At 38.4% G+C, this 15,118-nt stretch overlaps 1 protein-coding gene across 7 annotated transcripts in view; it reads left to right on the top strand.

Annotated features, from left to right (window-relative positions):
* The window catches only part of RALYL (RALY RNA binding protein like), a 721,318-nt gene that overhangs the window by 660,321 nt on the left and 45,879 nt on the right, over positions 1–15,118 (top strand). For all 7 annotated transcript variants that reach the window (XM_056110847.1, XM_056110839.1, XM_056110824.1 and 4 more), the window contains one exon: positions 2,871–2,984. In XM_056110847.1, the coding sequence (XP_055966822.1) occupies positions 2,871–2,984 (114 nt within the window). The remainder of the gene's footprint in view (positions 1–2,870; positions 2,985–15,118) is intronic.

Genomic DNA, 15,118 nt, shown 5'->3' with positions numbered 1-15,118 from the left:
ACTGAATATGAGATTGACCCGTCCTTAAGCCCTGTCTTTCTGTTTGTTTGTGTCTGCATTTTGGTGCTCCACCTGTCAGGACACTTCCAGTTCTGTACTCATCTTCCGAAAGTGCTGGGGGGTGTGGGGGAAGGGGAATGCAGTGCAGAGATTGAGCCCAGGACCCTGAGCACAGACAGCAGGTGCTGAGCCATCTTCCTAATGCTACTGGGCCTTTCTAAGTAAAATAATTATTATACTGAGGGAAAGGTGGCTATATCAGAAAGGAAAAGGAAAAGCAAAAGGAAAAGTAGTCAATTGTATCATAATCCACATTTTCTTTGTATACAAAGATTTTTTTTAATCAATCACCATGAGATACAGTTACAGACTTACAAACTTTTGTGATTACATTTCAGTCATAAAATGATCAAGTACCCATCCCTAGAGCGACAGCACAGTGGTAGAACGTTTGCCTTGCACATGGCTGGCCCTGTTGACTGGAGTTCAATTCCTCCATCCCTCTCGGAGAGCCTGGCAAGCTACCGAGAGCATCTCACCCGCACAGTAAAGCCTGGCAAGCTCCCCATGACGTATTCTATATGCCAAACACAGTAACAACAAGTCTCACAGTGGAGACGTTACTGGGCCCGCTCGAGCAAATCAATGAACAATGGGAGGACAGTGCTACAGTGCTTCCCATCCTTCCACCAGTGCTCATTCTCTACCACCAATGTTCCTAGTAACCCTCCTGCTACCTCTACCCCATCCATGCCCCTGCCTCTGTGGCAGGCACATTCCCTTTAATTCTCTTTTTTTGGTTGTTATGGTTTGCAATACAGGTACCAAGTGGCCATCATGTTTGGTCTATAGTCTGCTTTTCTTCAGCACGCATCTCCCATTCCCAGCAAGCCCTCCAAGCTGGCCCCTTCCCTATACCAGCTGCCTTTTCCCCCAGCATGTGAGAACAGCTTCCAAGCTGTGAAGTGATCCTCCTGGCCCTTATCTCTACTATACTTGGGTGTTAGTATCCCATTCTGTTACTCTATATTCCACAAATGAGTGCCATCGTTCTATGTCTGTCCCCCTCTCTCTGATTCATTTCACTTAGCATGGTACTTCCCTTTTGATCCACTTTTATCCACAATTTCTTTTATTTAAAATTGTTGCCACAGAAGTGCATTTCTTGCTGGTTTTGTGGGTTCTTGAGCATTGTATGAAGGATTTGCGTAGAAAACTCAGGTGCTTAAGAGATGAAAGTTTATTGTACAGTTGAAGAAGATGGGTCCTGTTCCCTGCCACTGCCCAGGCCTCTCCTCGTGTATTATAATATCACTTGATGCTTGGTCCAGATTCTGCTGTCGTAGGTGGCTGGAGAGATGAGAATACCTACCACACATAAGGTGCTTTAGTTGCATACCTCAGACCCAAGTTCGATTTTAGGCACCCCACATGCACCCCAACGCCCTGTGAGAAGTGAGCCCCTGAGTGCAAAACCAGGAATAAGCCCTGAGCACTTCTACGTGTGTGGGCGGGGGGGAGGGGAGGAGAATCAGATTATGACATTCTGGTCCTATCCCTCGCCATCTACGTCCGTTGGTTGACAGTGGCTTCATCTTGTCCCTACCCCATTTTCTGTTCATTGTACTTCTTTCAGGTCAGAAATCTGTATCTGGATCCCTGTTACCAGTGTCCCCTCACTGGGATTGTTTCTCTATAAACTGTTGCTGGGCCTCTCTAGGACTGTAGCCCTGTGGCAACCAGCCTCCTTGGCTGTACTTATTCTGCAGCCGTGGCCATGTGTGCATGAGTGTAAACATCTGCTGTTCTGCTGTCCATGGGGACATGGTGAGGGGATTGTATTGTCTTCTATAACCTGCCACCACCACCCTCCCCCAAGCCATTCCATTATCTATCTTGACTGGATACTTTTTCAGTGGGCAATATTTTAAATGATCATTTAAATTAATTATTTTCCCTGGCGCTCCTTTCTTCCATTCCCACAAGATCAAACTAATCATAAAACAGTGGGGCCAGAGTGATAGTCCAGTGGGGAGGACATTTGCCTTGCACACAGCCAACCAGGTTTTGATATCCAGCACCCCATATGGTCCCCCAAGCACCGCCAGGAGTAATTCCTGAGTACAGAGCCAAGAGTAATCCCTGAGCATCACTGGGTGTGACCCCCCAGAAAGCGAAAACAAAAACCAAGAAAACATAAAACACTGCAATGGGAAAGACTATTGCAAAAAAAAGAAATAGCAGATACTACATTGAATTTCCTTTGCCTTCATCTCCAGAGCTTGCAGAAACCAATGCATAATGGAACCAAAATAGGTGAAATAGCAAAAGTTCAGTAAGTTAGAGACATTTCCCTAGTTTCCAAGATATTTCTTTAGAGGACAAATGTTATATGCAACTTTCAATCAATCACCAAGGAACAGGATTAAAAATATCATTGACTGCTAAAATATATATTACAATATATTCTGCAAAGCAGCACCAACATCCTGTCATGAGTTAATCATTTCACAATCTAAATCCGTCTTATAGTGCAGATTTACTTTCCTGCTTCCTCAAAACTGAAGTCAGTCTCATTTAACTAATTTATAAAATAAATCTCTTTTATAAAAAGTCTTCTATCCTTTTATATAGTCATCAGTGAAAAGATTTAGTATCAAATGTTCATATCACTCAGAACCACAGCTTATAATGCTACAAGGTTTAAAAAATTATCCAGTATTCCGGAATTACTGAAATGAGAAACAGATCAACTGAAAAGTTTGTTTTGATTTGACACAATCTTGAGAACACTCGAGGTGTCTGAGTTCTGTTCTAAGTGAGTCGTGAATTTGAATCTACTGTTTCCTTTTCCTTTTTCTCCTTTCCAGTGAAATCAGATGAGTTACAGACAATCAAGAAAGAATTAACCCAGATCAAAACGAAAATTGACTCCTTGCTAGGACGCCTGGAAAAGATTGAGAAGCAGCAGAAGGCAGAAGCAGGTAAGTAAAAAGGATCTCTGATTGCTGACATGTCGGAATTAAACCAGTGAACACTGTCAATCATGGAGACAGCAGAGGACCTTGGGCCATTGACTGAGTTTAATAGAATTTAACACATACTGGGTAATAGTCCTTGGCCAACAATTTCAGACAGAGGATTATTTTGGAGCTCATGAAACAATATGTTGTTAATTTATCTTTTGAAAGAGAATTATTTTGATGGAAATAATAGTTACCCATAAAAGTTTTTATCTCAATATTGATAATTGCTCAAGGAAATAAAATCAATTAATGGAATAACACAGATGGGCTAAAATCATCTTTAGATTTCATTAAGTTAATTGTAGAAGAGCTAATAGATTTCAAAAACATCACAATTTATGAAGCCCAACTCCTGCATGATGTAACCCTAAAAATCTCCCATACCCAGGATGCTCCCAGGAGGGGAGATGTATGTTGAAAGTAGACTATGGACTGAACATGATTGCCACTCAATGCCTCTTTTTCAGACCACAACACCCAAAAGGAGAGAGAGAGAGAGAGAGAGACAGAGAGAGAGAGAGAGAGAGAAAGAGAGAGAGAGAGAGAGAGAGAGAGAGAGAACAAAAGGGAATGCCCTGCCACAGAGGCAGGGTGGGATGGAGAGGATGGGGGTGGGAGGGATACTGGGATCCGTGGTGGTGGGAAATGGGCACTGGTGGAGGGATGGGTATTTGATCATTGTATAATCGAAACCCAAGCACAAAAATTTGTAAATCTACAACTGGTGTTTCACTAATAAAAATTTTAAAAAATTTAAAAATTTTAAAAATCTCCCATACCCAGATACAGGATCAACAGTGTACACCCTAGTAACTCATGACCACATCCCATCACATGACATCCTGCTTTCCAATTTAATATTCTTTCCCCTTTGTGTGATCAGCTCTGTCCTTAGTTGTAGTTACAGTGCTAGTGCCTTTTTATATGGTCACTTGTATTTTTTAAATCATAAAACTTTGAGAATTAGAATAAACAGATGATCTAAAGCATAGTTTAAAAATTGCTTTCTGGGGCCAGAGAGACAGAACAATGAATGGGCAAGGTGCTTGCCTTGCACATAGCTGACCCAAGTTTGATCCCCAGTACCCCATATGGTCCCCTCAATCCTGCTAGGAGTAATCCTTGAGCACAGAACCAGAAGTAAATCCTAAGCATAGCCAGGTATGGTCCAAAAACAAAAATCAAAATAGAACTAAAACTTGTTCTAAACTTGCTTTTACCAAGACCTTAGATTCCTTGAGGTCTGGAAAAAAGAGTAAGTTTCAGACACCTGGAAGGTACATAAACTGAAGACTCCAAACAATGCTACCTTTATATCGAGATTCAACTCCAGACTTAAGTTGCCAAAGGCGTTTCACGTTTCACAAAATAGATAATACAGTTTTGAAATCTGTGATCATATCCCACTCCCTAATTTCAGAGCTGAGAAAACAGACTCCAGGGCATAAAGTGATCTTTTAATAGTCACAGAAGTGTGTGAAAGGCATGGGTTTTAAACTCTAGCCTTTCCTAACCTATAGACTAGCTTCGGTTCCACCTAAGAACTGGTCCTAGAATTTCACTGAAGTGATGCTTTCTTCCTAACTGATGAGAACCAGTGGAAGCTGGTCCCCTGAACTACATCAATGGGAGCCTGCCTTTCTGTTAACTTAGTCACCAGGATGAAGAACAGCATTTACCTTCTGGTGGAAAACATACAGAACTGAAGGAGAAACTGAAGCTATGAGTGAGGGGATGAAGCTAGGTGTGTTAGCAAAAAATTATTATTATTATTATTATTATTGTTATTATTATTATTATTATTTTATAATAGCACAGTGGGTAGGGTGTTTGCCTTGCATGCAGCCCACACGGCCAACCCGAGTTCGATTCCTCTGCCCCTCTCGATGAGCCCGGCAAGCTACCGAGAGTATCTCGCCCACAGAGCAAAGTCTGGCAAGCTGCCTGTGACAAGTACCCGTGACGTATTTGATATGCCAAACACAGTAACAAGTCTCACAATGTTAACTGGGCCCGCTCGAGCAAACCGATGAACAACGGGAGGACAGTGACAGTAATTTATTTATTTATTTATTTATTTATTTATTTATTTATTTTTGCTTTTCTTGGGTCACATCTGGAAATGCAAAAGGTTTACTCCTGGGTCATGCACTCTGGAAATATTCCTGATGGTGCTCGGTGGGGGGGTGGGGGGGGGGGAGGGGGGCATATGGGATGCTGGGAATTGAACCCGGGTCAGCCGCATGCAAAGCAAACGTCCTATCCGCTGTGCTATCACTCCAGTCCTTAATTTTATTGTAATATGCATAGCAAAGAAAAATAAACTCTGGTTTAAATCCTCATATGCCACTTATTTGGCCTCTGTTCCCACTTTTATGAAATAATGATACTAATGACAAAATTTGACAGTGGCAGGTAACACAAACTTATGGAAGCAAATGAACATGTCATAGTACTTTCATACAGCCATTTGGAAAAAGCAGACATGTATATGCTTTTAAAACATTTATTAAATTTAATATGGATTAGATGTGACAGATATGAATATGACATGGATCACTGATTAAAAATTCCTGCTACATATTTTCTACTAAGGAAAGATACCCTGCCCCACAATCTTTTTTTTTTCTTTTTTTTTTTTGCCTTTTGGGTCATACCCAGGGACGCACTAGGGTAATTCCTGGCTCTATACTCAGAAATTACTCCTGGCGCTGCTTGGGGGGCATATGGAATGCTGGGAATCGAACCTCGGTCAGTCACATGCAAGGCAAATGCCCTACCCGCTGTGCTATCGCTCCAACCCCACCGCCCACACTTTTTTATAGAGAGTTCATATTTGAGAAACTTCTCTTAATGCTGTCTATAGCACGTCTCTAGAGTGTTGGTGGTAGAACTGAAATATCCTGTGATGTTGCCTAAATCAATATTTCCCTTTGAGGGACTTCTGTGAAATTTGCTATTATGTAAAACGACCCTTACAGCAAAGGACTTTGATAATCAATTTGCACTTCAGTTTAGAGGATTATGGAGGACTCATTTAAATATAAATCACCTCAAAAAGAATGTGATCCTTATTCCATCATATTATATCTTCCAGTTTCCTTCAATGAATAATGCTTTTCACATATCTTCCTGGAAGAACATCCATCAACGAAGCACTAAAATTCAAAATTTGCATTTTGTTTTTATGAAAGCCTATCACCTTACTTTTGTACATGTTTTATTTTCCCCAGTCATAAAGTACTTATATTTTAGATTATAAGCTCAGTCCTTTGATCCTTATGTCTTTCTTATTTTAGCATGTTGGGGAAAAAATTGACTTAATTTATATTCTCTCTTTGTAATTTGCTCCTGAACTATATTTATATTTATGGGGAAATGATAATCATTTATTATTTTTCTTGAAAGTGGAAAAGTTCAGGGTTATTTGGAAAGGTTTATATTACATTATGGATATTATTTAAGTAAATACTCAGTATTTCCTAATTAAATTTAAATGGTACTTATTTTAATGCTAATTTGATTCTCGGCTAATTATCTGGTAGCTAATATGGACTCTTCATTGCTACTCCTTTATGTATCTCTCATTTCCACTTTACTTCTAGTCTTCATTTAAGTGATCCCAGTATATAAGTAGTTTCACGAAGCAGATCTAGGACCATGAGCAAAATGTGAGGAAAGGCACACAAAATGAAGTTTATCCACACTGTAAACTTCTTCATTTTTCATTTTACATTTTCATTTTTGTTTCAAGTCCCTAATATATCAGGACTAATTATAATGAATTACACTATTTTATATTCTCTCTACTGCAGTTGCATCTTATATGTATTTCTGTGGTATCCAGATTCTTCCTTTTACATTGTAAATTTCCTTAAAAAAAAAGTGTGTCTTTGCTTCCTTTCTAACTCTTCCAATACCATCAACTATACATTGGAGCTAACCCAGAAAATCCCTTTACTTCTCTAGGTCTCAAGACTGTTATCTAGAGTACTGATCATAATCTCAAAGACTTATCCCAGCTGTTAAGTTATAATTGTTAGAAATTCAGCATAAATGTTATTTTCATTGACTAATTCGGATACTACTACTTTGGGGTATAGTGAATATGTGGATTATTTAAAATGATAATAAGATAGTGGCTTTACCTACAATTGAACCTCATTCTTAAAAGAGGTTCTTAAAAATTTTAAAAGAGCCATATGTAAATTTTCATATATGAATAGTATTTTATATGTGATTTATACAATAATGTTTAACAACCAGGAAAGATAAAAGAATCAGAGAGTATTAGAGACTGGGTATGTTTAATGGATATAATAACTTCATGGGCACCAACACTTTTTTTTTCTAAAGATTAAATTTCAGGGGGCAGAAAGATGTGCTTTTCTTATGACAGGCACTGAGTTGATTTTGGTTTTAGTCTGTTTAGGGGCCAAGTGGTGGTGCTCAGAGCTGACTAATGCCTCTGCTCTCAGGGATCACACCTAGTGTGATGATGGGGATCAAATGAGAGTCAGCTACATGAAAGGCAACTTCCCTAGCCACTGTACTATTATTGCTCAGGCCCTGAGTTTGATCCCCGACAGCACAACACCCTCAAGTACCACTGGATACGGCCCTGGTAGCATTTGTGTACTGCCTGCATGGCAGTATTGTCACCCACCCAGGACTACATTCCTTACCCAAGCACTGAATCATCAAGACCAGGATGAGTATTGCCAGCGGTGACCCTTAGGCCTTCTTCCCTACAAGGAAAGGAGGAGAAACTGAGGGAGAGTGGGAAGGAGGGAGGGAAGAAGGGAGCAGGGGAGGGAAGGAAGTTTTAGTCTTTGAGCCTATAGTATTCAAAAGCAATGGGGCATTTTTATGCACCAGACATATGACCAGCCAATTTGATTAGATAACTGTAGCCAAAGTTAGACCTAAGATTCACAGAGTACTTAAACTGAAGTTCCATAGGATAAATTCACCTCACTCATATATTTGATAAAAGATGTATAAGATTTTAAAATTAATATCTCCTTCAGGCTATTACAAGTAGCTATCAAAATACGTGACTTGAAAAACTGAAACCTTTCAATATTGCTACTAGCGTATGTGTCATGGTCCTTTTAGCTGGCAAATATCTCTTCAGTTCACACATTTCCATTACTGCCTCCTCCCTCTTCATGCCTTTCTTCCTCTGCTCTTGGAATAGGTTCTCCTGGCACTGAGTTTCAATCTATTTTGCTTTCACTAAGTTCAATTATCCTTCTGTCCTCTGAAGCCAAGTTGAATGTCAAGTCCCTTGGAAAATAACAGCCAATTAAGAGTTTAAAAAGAAAAGAAAACATAATAGTTTCACCTTTCCAAAACCTATGAACAGCAAGTTAATATAATTGGCGTGTGAATGTTCAATCAGCTGCAGTTTGGTCACTGACTCTTTAAAGCCGTCTTCTCTTCTCTATAGATAAGTATTATTAACTATTTAAGTTGCTTCCCATTTCATTGAGTATTGCATCTTGAACCATTGACATTGCTCTTCTCTGATCTTTCTATAGTTTGTCGACCACATACTGTGGTACTTAAAGTAGAAAATACTGCTGCAGATGTATTCTGACTGTTGCTCCCAAAAGCATAGCTCCTGTTTCCTTTCAGAATACCTCACTGCTCTCATTTAGAGTTTGAATTCAATGGGTGGTGCTGCTGATTACAGATGTCAATTAAATGTATAGATTAATCTCCTGGAACTTAATTTTAAAAATTAAAATAATTATGCGATTTTTTTTCAAAATGAACACAGAGAGAAAGCTAGGTACTAGACAGTAGGTGGAAAACTATATCTGACTTGGCACATCCTATAAATGTCCAGTTTTAATCAGAGAACTCACAAAGGCTCATAATGGAATAACTTTGGTATCAGGAACAGATTTATTTTATTATCTTTTTACCATTCCCAACTGTTTCTCCCACTGATGGCCTTGAGAAGTTTCCTATGAAAAAGCTCATACTAAATCATAGAGGAAGAAAACTAGTAAATCATAGTTAAAGGCCCTCCCGTTGATCGTCGATTTGCTCGAGTGGGCCCAGTAACGTCTCCATTGGAGACTTTGTTGTTACTGTGTCTGGCATATCGAATACTCTTGGTAGCTTGCCGGGCTCTCCGATAGGGCTGGAGCGATAGCACAGCGGTAGGGCGTTCGCCTTACACGCGGCCAACATGGCCGACCCGAGTTCGATTCCTCCGCCCCTCTCGGAGAGCCCGGCAAGCTACCGAGAGTATTCGATACGCCAGACACAGTAACAACAAAGTCTCCAATGGAGACGTTACTGGGCCCGCTCGAGTAGTAAATCATAGAATTTTTAAAAAACAGAGAGAAATGGAAATGTTTGCAGAATTATTCTAGAAATTCCAGGAATTTTTCTCCCTATCAGTTACACACTGAATGACAGAGCATTAGAAGAAATTTTAGGTGGCAATACGAGTGGCCAAAAAGGAACCATTTAAAGATGCTGCATGTGGGGCTGGAGTGATAACACAGCGGGTAGGGCGTTTGCCTTGCACGTGACCGACCCGGGTTCGATTCCCAGCATCCCATATGGTCCCCTGAGCACCGCCAGGAGTAATTCCTGAGTGTATGAACCAGGAGTAACCCCTGTGCATTGCTGGGTGTGACCCAAAAAGCAATAAATAAATAAATAAATAAAGATGCTGCATGAGAACCACTCAAGGAATTAAACATCAAATTACTTGGCAGACAAAAATATTAGCTGACTCTCAGTGTTTACAAAACAGCCTTCAATACTTTAATACTCCAGTGCTAACATGGACGATTATATCCAGAGAGTAGGAAACATTTAACATAAAAAGAAAATAGGAAAAAACAATTTTGAAGAAAGAGAGATTGTGCAGAAAGAATGAAACTCAGAGAGAAAGAAATACAATACAATAAAGTATAAATACACACAAAAAATGGGTATACAAAGAACAAATAAAGGTGCTTTTAGGGAATAGAGGGGTAGTAGTTCAGGACTGTATGCATGAGACCTGGTTTCTACACTCAGCACCAGCAAAAGAAAAATATTTTAAGAAATTAATATGTAAAAACACAAACAAATACTGAATACTGGCTTGGGTGACAGAATTGGTAAAAACTCTGCCATAAAATAAGAAGAAAGTTGAGAATGGAAAATGCTTGTGGAAAAACATAAAACTTACTGGATAAATATCTAAGTGATGTGTTTTCAAAAACAGAAAAAGTAGGTTTTATTTTTTCAAGTTAGAGGAAAGATTACCAAATAAAATTAACCCAAATGAAAAGTTCCACCTAGTGCAATGCATAAAAACAGATACACATCAATACATATTATACTATTTCAGAGCATCGAGCCAAAGAGAAGATCCTACATAAAGAAAGAGGAAATAAAAGAGAGAGAACAGTTTTCATAAAAAGGTATAGAAAAGGGAATTTATGAGACCCTTTCAGCAGCCACACTAAAAGCTTAAAAAGCTAACAGGCAATGAAATAGCCCCTAAAAGTTCTGAGTAAAAATTACTCACAACCTAAATTCTTGCCCCAATACCTAAACTATTCAATATAGGTGTATATTAAAGATATTTAAGATGTTCCGTTCTCAAGTTACCTCCAGTGAATCCTTCTAGAAAGTGCCAAAGGATGTACTTCAAAAGAAGAAGGTAAGCTAAGAAAGTGGGAAGAAACGTGTTTTCACTGAGTGTTGAATCCAAGAGCAAAAGTGCAGAGAATTCTAGGAGCCAAGATATAGTAAAGAGGAAAAAACAATTGCTTTGCACACAGTCTGCCCACCTAAATTCAATCCCAGGCACCACAGATGGTGCCCCAAGCCCACCAGCCATAATCCCTGAGCACAGAGCCAAGGTGTGAGCTCTGAGCATCACAATATGTACACCAAAAACAAACCCCAAAAAGTTAAAAGAATACTGACTGAGGTTAATGACAGAGAAAAATAGCAGAATATCAGTCATTCAAGAAATACTGAGGGAGAATGAATCCAAGTCAAAGATGCTCAAAATTTCTCAAGGAGACTTTTCCAAATGAAACTGATAGTATAAAAGATAGGAACATGACTTGGTTGAGATAAGACTTATACATCATTTTGAGATACAAATAAATTTGTGAAAATACAGAAAAGTACTTGGAAAACTAATTTTCAAGCAGACCCATTAGGTCATATTTTTTATTCCAAATAAGTAAAATATTGTTCAGAAAAATAAACCATTCACTTTGTGCTAAACAAGCATTTATGTAGTCTTGTATTTGATTATTTGTACCTTTTTGGTTTTGTATTTTTGGGTCACAAACATCAGTGTTCAGAGATCACTCCTGAGAGTCTTAGGAAACCATAAGCAATGCTAGGGATTGAACTGGTTCAGCCACATGTAAGTCAAGTCCATTAACCTTTGTACTGTCTGTCTGGTCCCATCAAGAACTTTTATATCTTATTTTAGCGGGGGGTTATGTGCTTGATTATTTCAATGATTATACAAAGTCATTGTATCAAAGAGGCAAAATTTAAAGGAGAATAAAAGGCATTTAATTGTTTTTAGAAAGTGAATCAAATCTCTTCCAATTGCTTATTGGAGTGTATCTTAATAACTATTTCTCAGATATTATAGATGAAAAATTTCATAAGGTAATTAATAAAAGGCAAGAAAGGCTATGCAAGAATAATACATTAGAGGTCAAGACAATATGGGATAGAAATTGAATACACCTCTCTTAAAACAAAAGGTGGGAGTGAACTTTTGAAAAAAATGGTGTAAGCTAGTGTAAGAATATTGAAGTATGTTAGAGGGAAGCTATTCCCAACTGATAGAAATATTTGTGTTGTGTGACTCAATGTTAGGTTTCCGCTCCCTCACAGATAATGAAATACAAAAGTCCTCCAGTGTCTTGATAATTACACCTCACAAGAAAGACGTACCTGGATTGTAAAAATGATTGAAAGAGAAGGGAATTTACAATTCCAAACTACTAAAGTAATTGCACTAAGAAAAAATAAATGAAGAGTCTATAGTCAAGAAGTAAACTATCTAAGAATTATTGTGATGAGGAAAATATTATTCTTGGCAATTATTCAATCCTGATCATTGGAATCTTTTAGCCCTCTTTCTCACTTAACTAGTCACCTGCTGTATTCTATCTCTTCACATTTGCATAAATCTTATCAATCAAATTGTCCATCTCAACATTATCTTCTGCTTCTTCTGTAGCTGGTGCTGCTGAATCTTACCTTTGGTATCTCTTTTCTGCATCTCTTCTATTTTCCCAAGGCTACATTCTGTACCAAAAAAATCTGATAATTTTTCACTTATTGTCATGCATTCACCTTACTTTTTAACAACTTTATTGAGGTGATTTAATGCAGCATAACATCCTGCCTCAAGAATTTAATTCACAACTTAATTTTACCACGTGGTACCACCATCATCATAAATCAGTTAGGACATTGCATCCCAGAAAACATAACTGAAAAATTATGTCTCCACTTCTAGTTCATTTCCTCCCTTGTTCCTCATCCTTGTAGCAAAAAATATTTACATCAATGAAATACCTAAGACCTTCCACTTAAAAATCAAACAGAACTATGTTTGATTCTAGTTGTACTTATTAGAATTGCGAATAAGACTTTTTAGTAGTAAGTACTAATAATACTTTGGGCTGGAGCAATGGCATAGTGGTAGAGCGTTTGCCTTGCACGCAGCCAACATGGCCGACCCGAGTTCGATTCCTCCGCCCCTCTCGGAGAGCCCAGCAAGCTACCGAGAGTATCTCGCCCGCACGGCAGGGCCTGGCAAGCTCCCCGGGACGTATTCGATATGCCAGACACAGTAACAACAAAGTCTCCAATGGAGACGTTACTGGGCCCGCTCGAGCAAATCAATGATCAACGGGAGGGCCTTTACTTTACTTACTTACTTACTATTCTAATTATGTTTGATTTTCCATTCTACTAGAGATCCAGTCCCCAAATTCAATGGCTATGTGAAATTTAGAAATATATTTATAAAATTAATAAAATGAGGAAATGATATGATTCCCTTTAAAATGATTGTGACTTATAAACAAAGAATGTAGCACTGTAGCACTGTCCTCCCCTTGTTCATCGATTTGCTCAAGCGGGCTCAGTAACATCTCCATTGTGAGACTTGTTGTTACTATGTTTGGCATATAGAATATGTCACGAGTAGCTTGCCAGGCTTTGCCCTGCGGACGAGATACTCTCGGTAGCTTGCCGAGCTCTTCGAGAGGGGCTGAGGACTCAAACCTGGCTTGGCCGGGCCAGCGGCTTGCAAGGCAAACGCCCTACCACTGTGCTATCGCTCCAGCCAAACAAAGAATGAGCAGTAATTTTTTAAATGTTTCTATTAAATTTGTGGTCAACTAAACAACCATGCATCTTTTAAAAAGGCATTCATTAGAATCTCTTAATTAAATCATATGGTACATAGGTGTTACAATGTAGAAAATATAGTACATTATACTGGCTTGCAGAAAAAATAAAATTTTCAAGAAAGTATCTTGGCTCTAATGAATAATGTAATTGTTTGTGTATCAACATTCCTTCTAACCATCTGCTAAGTACAATTCAGCTGCAATTAGCTAGAAATTAAGTCAGCATGTCAAAAATCTTAATTGCTAACTCAACTATCAATTTTCAGAGTCATATTAATGATAATAGCTATGCAGCAAACTAAATTTAATAAAAATACTTGGAACATAAATCCCAAGAATTCGAACTTATTTTCTAAATCGTATATCAAGTTTGAAAAATAACTGACTGTACAGATGGCTAGAACTCACATTAGTGCTTCTCCTACCACTACTGAAAACTTCAGTTTCTTTTTCTTTCTTTTTTTGAAATTTTCATAAAGTTGTTCACAACAGTTGATTACATTCAATATTTCAACACCAGTCTAACCTTCATTACACCTTCCCACCACCACTCAAGCCTGCCCCACAAGCAGACACTAGATAATTTATTTTGTATTGCTATTATGAGATATCATGCACGCTTGGGAATTCTAAGATTTTAAATAATTGGGGTCCAGAGACATCTCTGCAGCAAGTTGCTCCGTTCCCAGATTCATTTATGCATCTCTGGATCAAGGCCATTAAAATGCACTTAAATGACATCTGGAGGCAGTTGGTGGGCATGGCAGGCAGGACCCTAGAAGAGTGGAGATGGGAAGGGACAGCAGATTCCCCACCCCATGAGGCCTGGCGTTTTCAGTTGTGGGTCTTGCATACCTGGCTCTTGCATAACTCAACCAATTTGCATATCTGGGTTTTTCAGCAGGTTTATTCTCTTGTGTGTGGGGGGCCAGGAAGAGCCTGTGAAGATCAGCTGTGAGGGTGGTAGCAATTGGGTTTTGGAGGTTTGTAGCTGCCAGGTTTCATTTGGGGCAGGTGGAACATAGTTTCTTTTTTCCCAGAAAAAAAAAATATTCAGTGTAAAGAGGAACAATTTTCTTCTGAAAAGTCCTCATAACCCAAATTTTACTCTGACTCTTTGTGTGACAATATCTTAGAGAATTCGACAAGAAGATAATTCTTTTACCTTTGGATTCATATATTTTAATACTATGATGTTGAATTCAGCAAACACGTAAGACTCGATAATTTTTAAAAAAAAAACAGCATCATAACACTTATTTTTCTTCCTTAATTCTATAAAAATTGACAAATGTATTTAGCTAATATTTTATTTTCATTGAGACTTTGAGTTAGTTACCAAGAATCAAAGATGAATAAATGTTTCTGCCCCAAAGAAGCTTGAGTGGTAGAAGCAAAAATAAACATACAGACCAGACATGCACACACAATAAATATATGGTAAGAAAGAAAAAAACTATGCTAATTAAAAGAACGTTCATGGTCACAGTCCTCCCGTTATTCATAGATTTGCTCGAGCGGGCCCAGTAATGTCTCCATCGTGAGACTTGTTGTTAAAATATGCCAAAATAATGTTATAAAAGATAAATTTAAAATATCACACATAAGTAATAGAAATAAAATCATATATTTTCTGGGCTGGAGTGATAATACAGAGGGTAGGGCATTTTCCTT

The sequence above is a fragment of the Sorex fumeus genome, unplaced genomic scaffold, assembly GCF_029834395.1.
Source record: "Sorex fumeus unplaced genomic scaffold, SorFum_2.1 ptg000002l, whole genome shotgun sequence".
In the NCBI taxonomy this organism is placed as follows: Eukaryota; Metazoa; Chordata; class Mammalia; order Eulipotyphla; family Soricidae; genus Sorex; species Sorex fumeus.
This window is presented reverse-complemented; position numbering and strand designations above follow the sequence as displayed.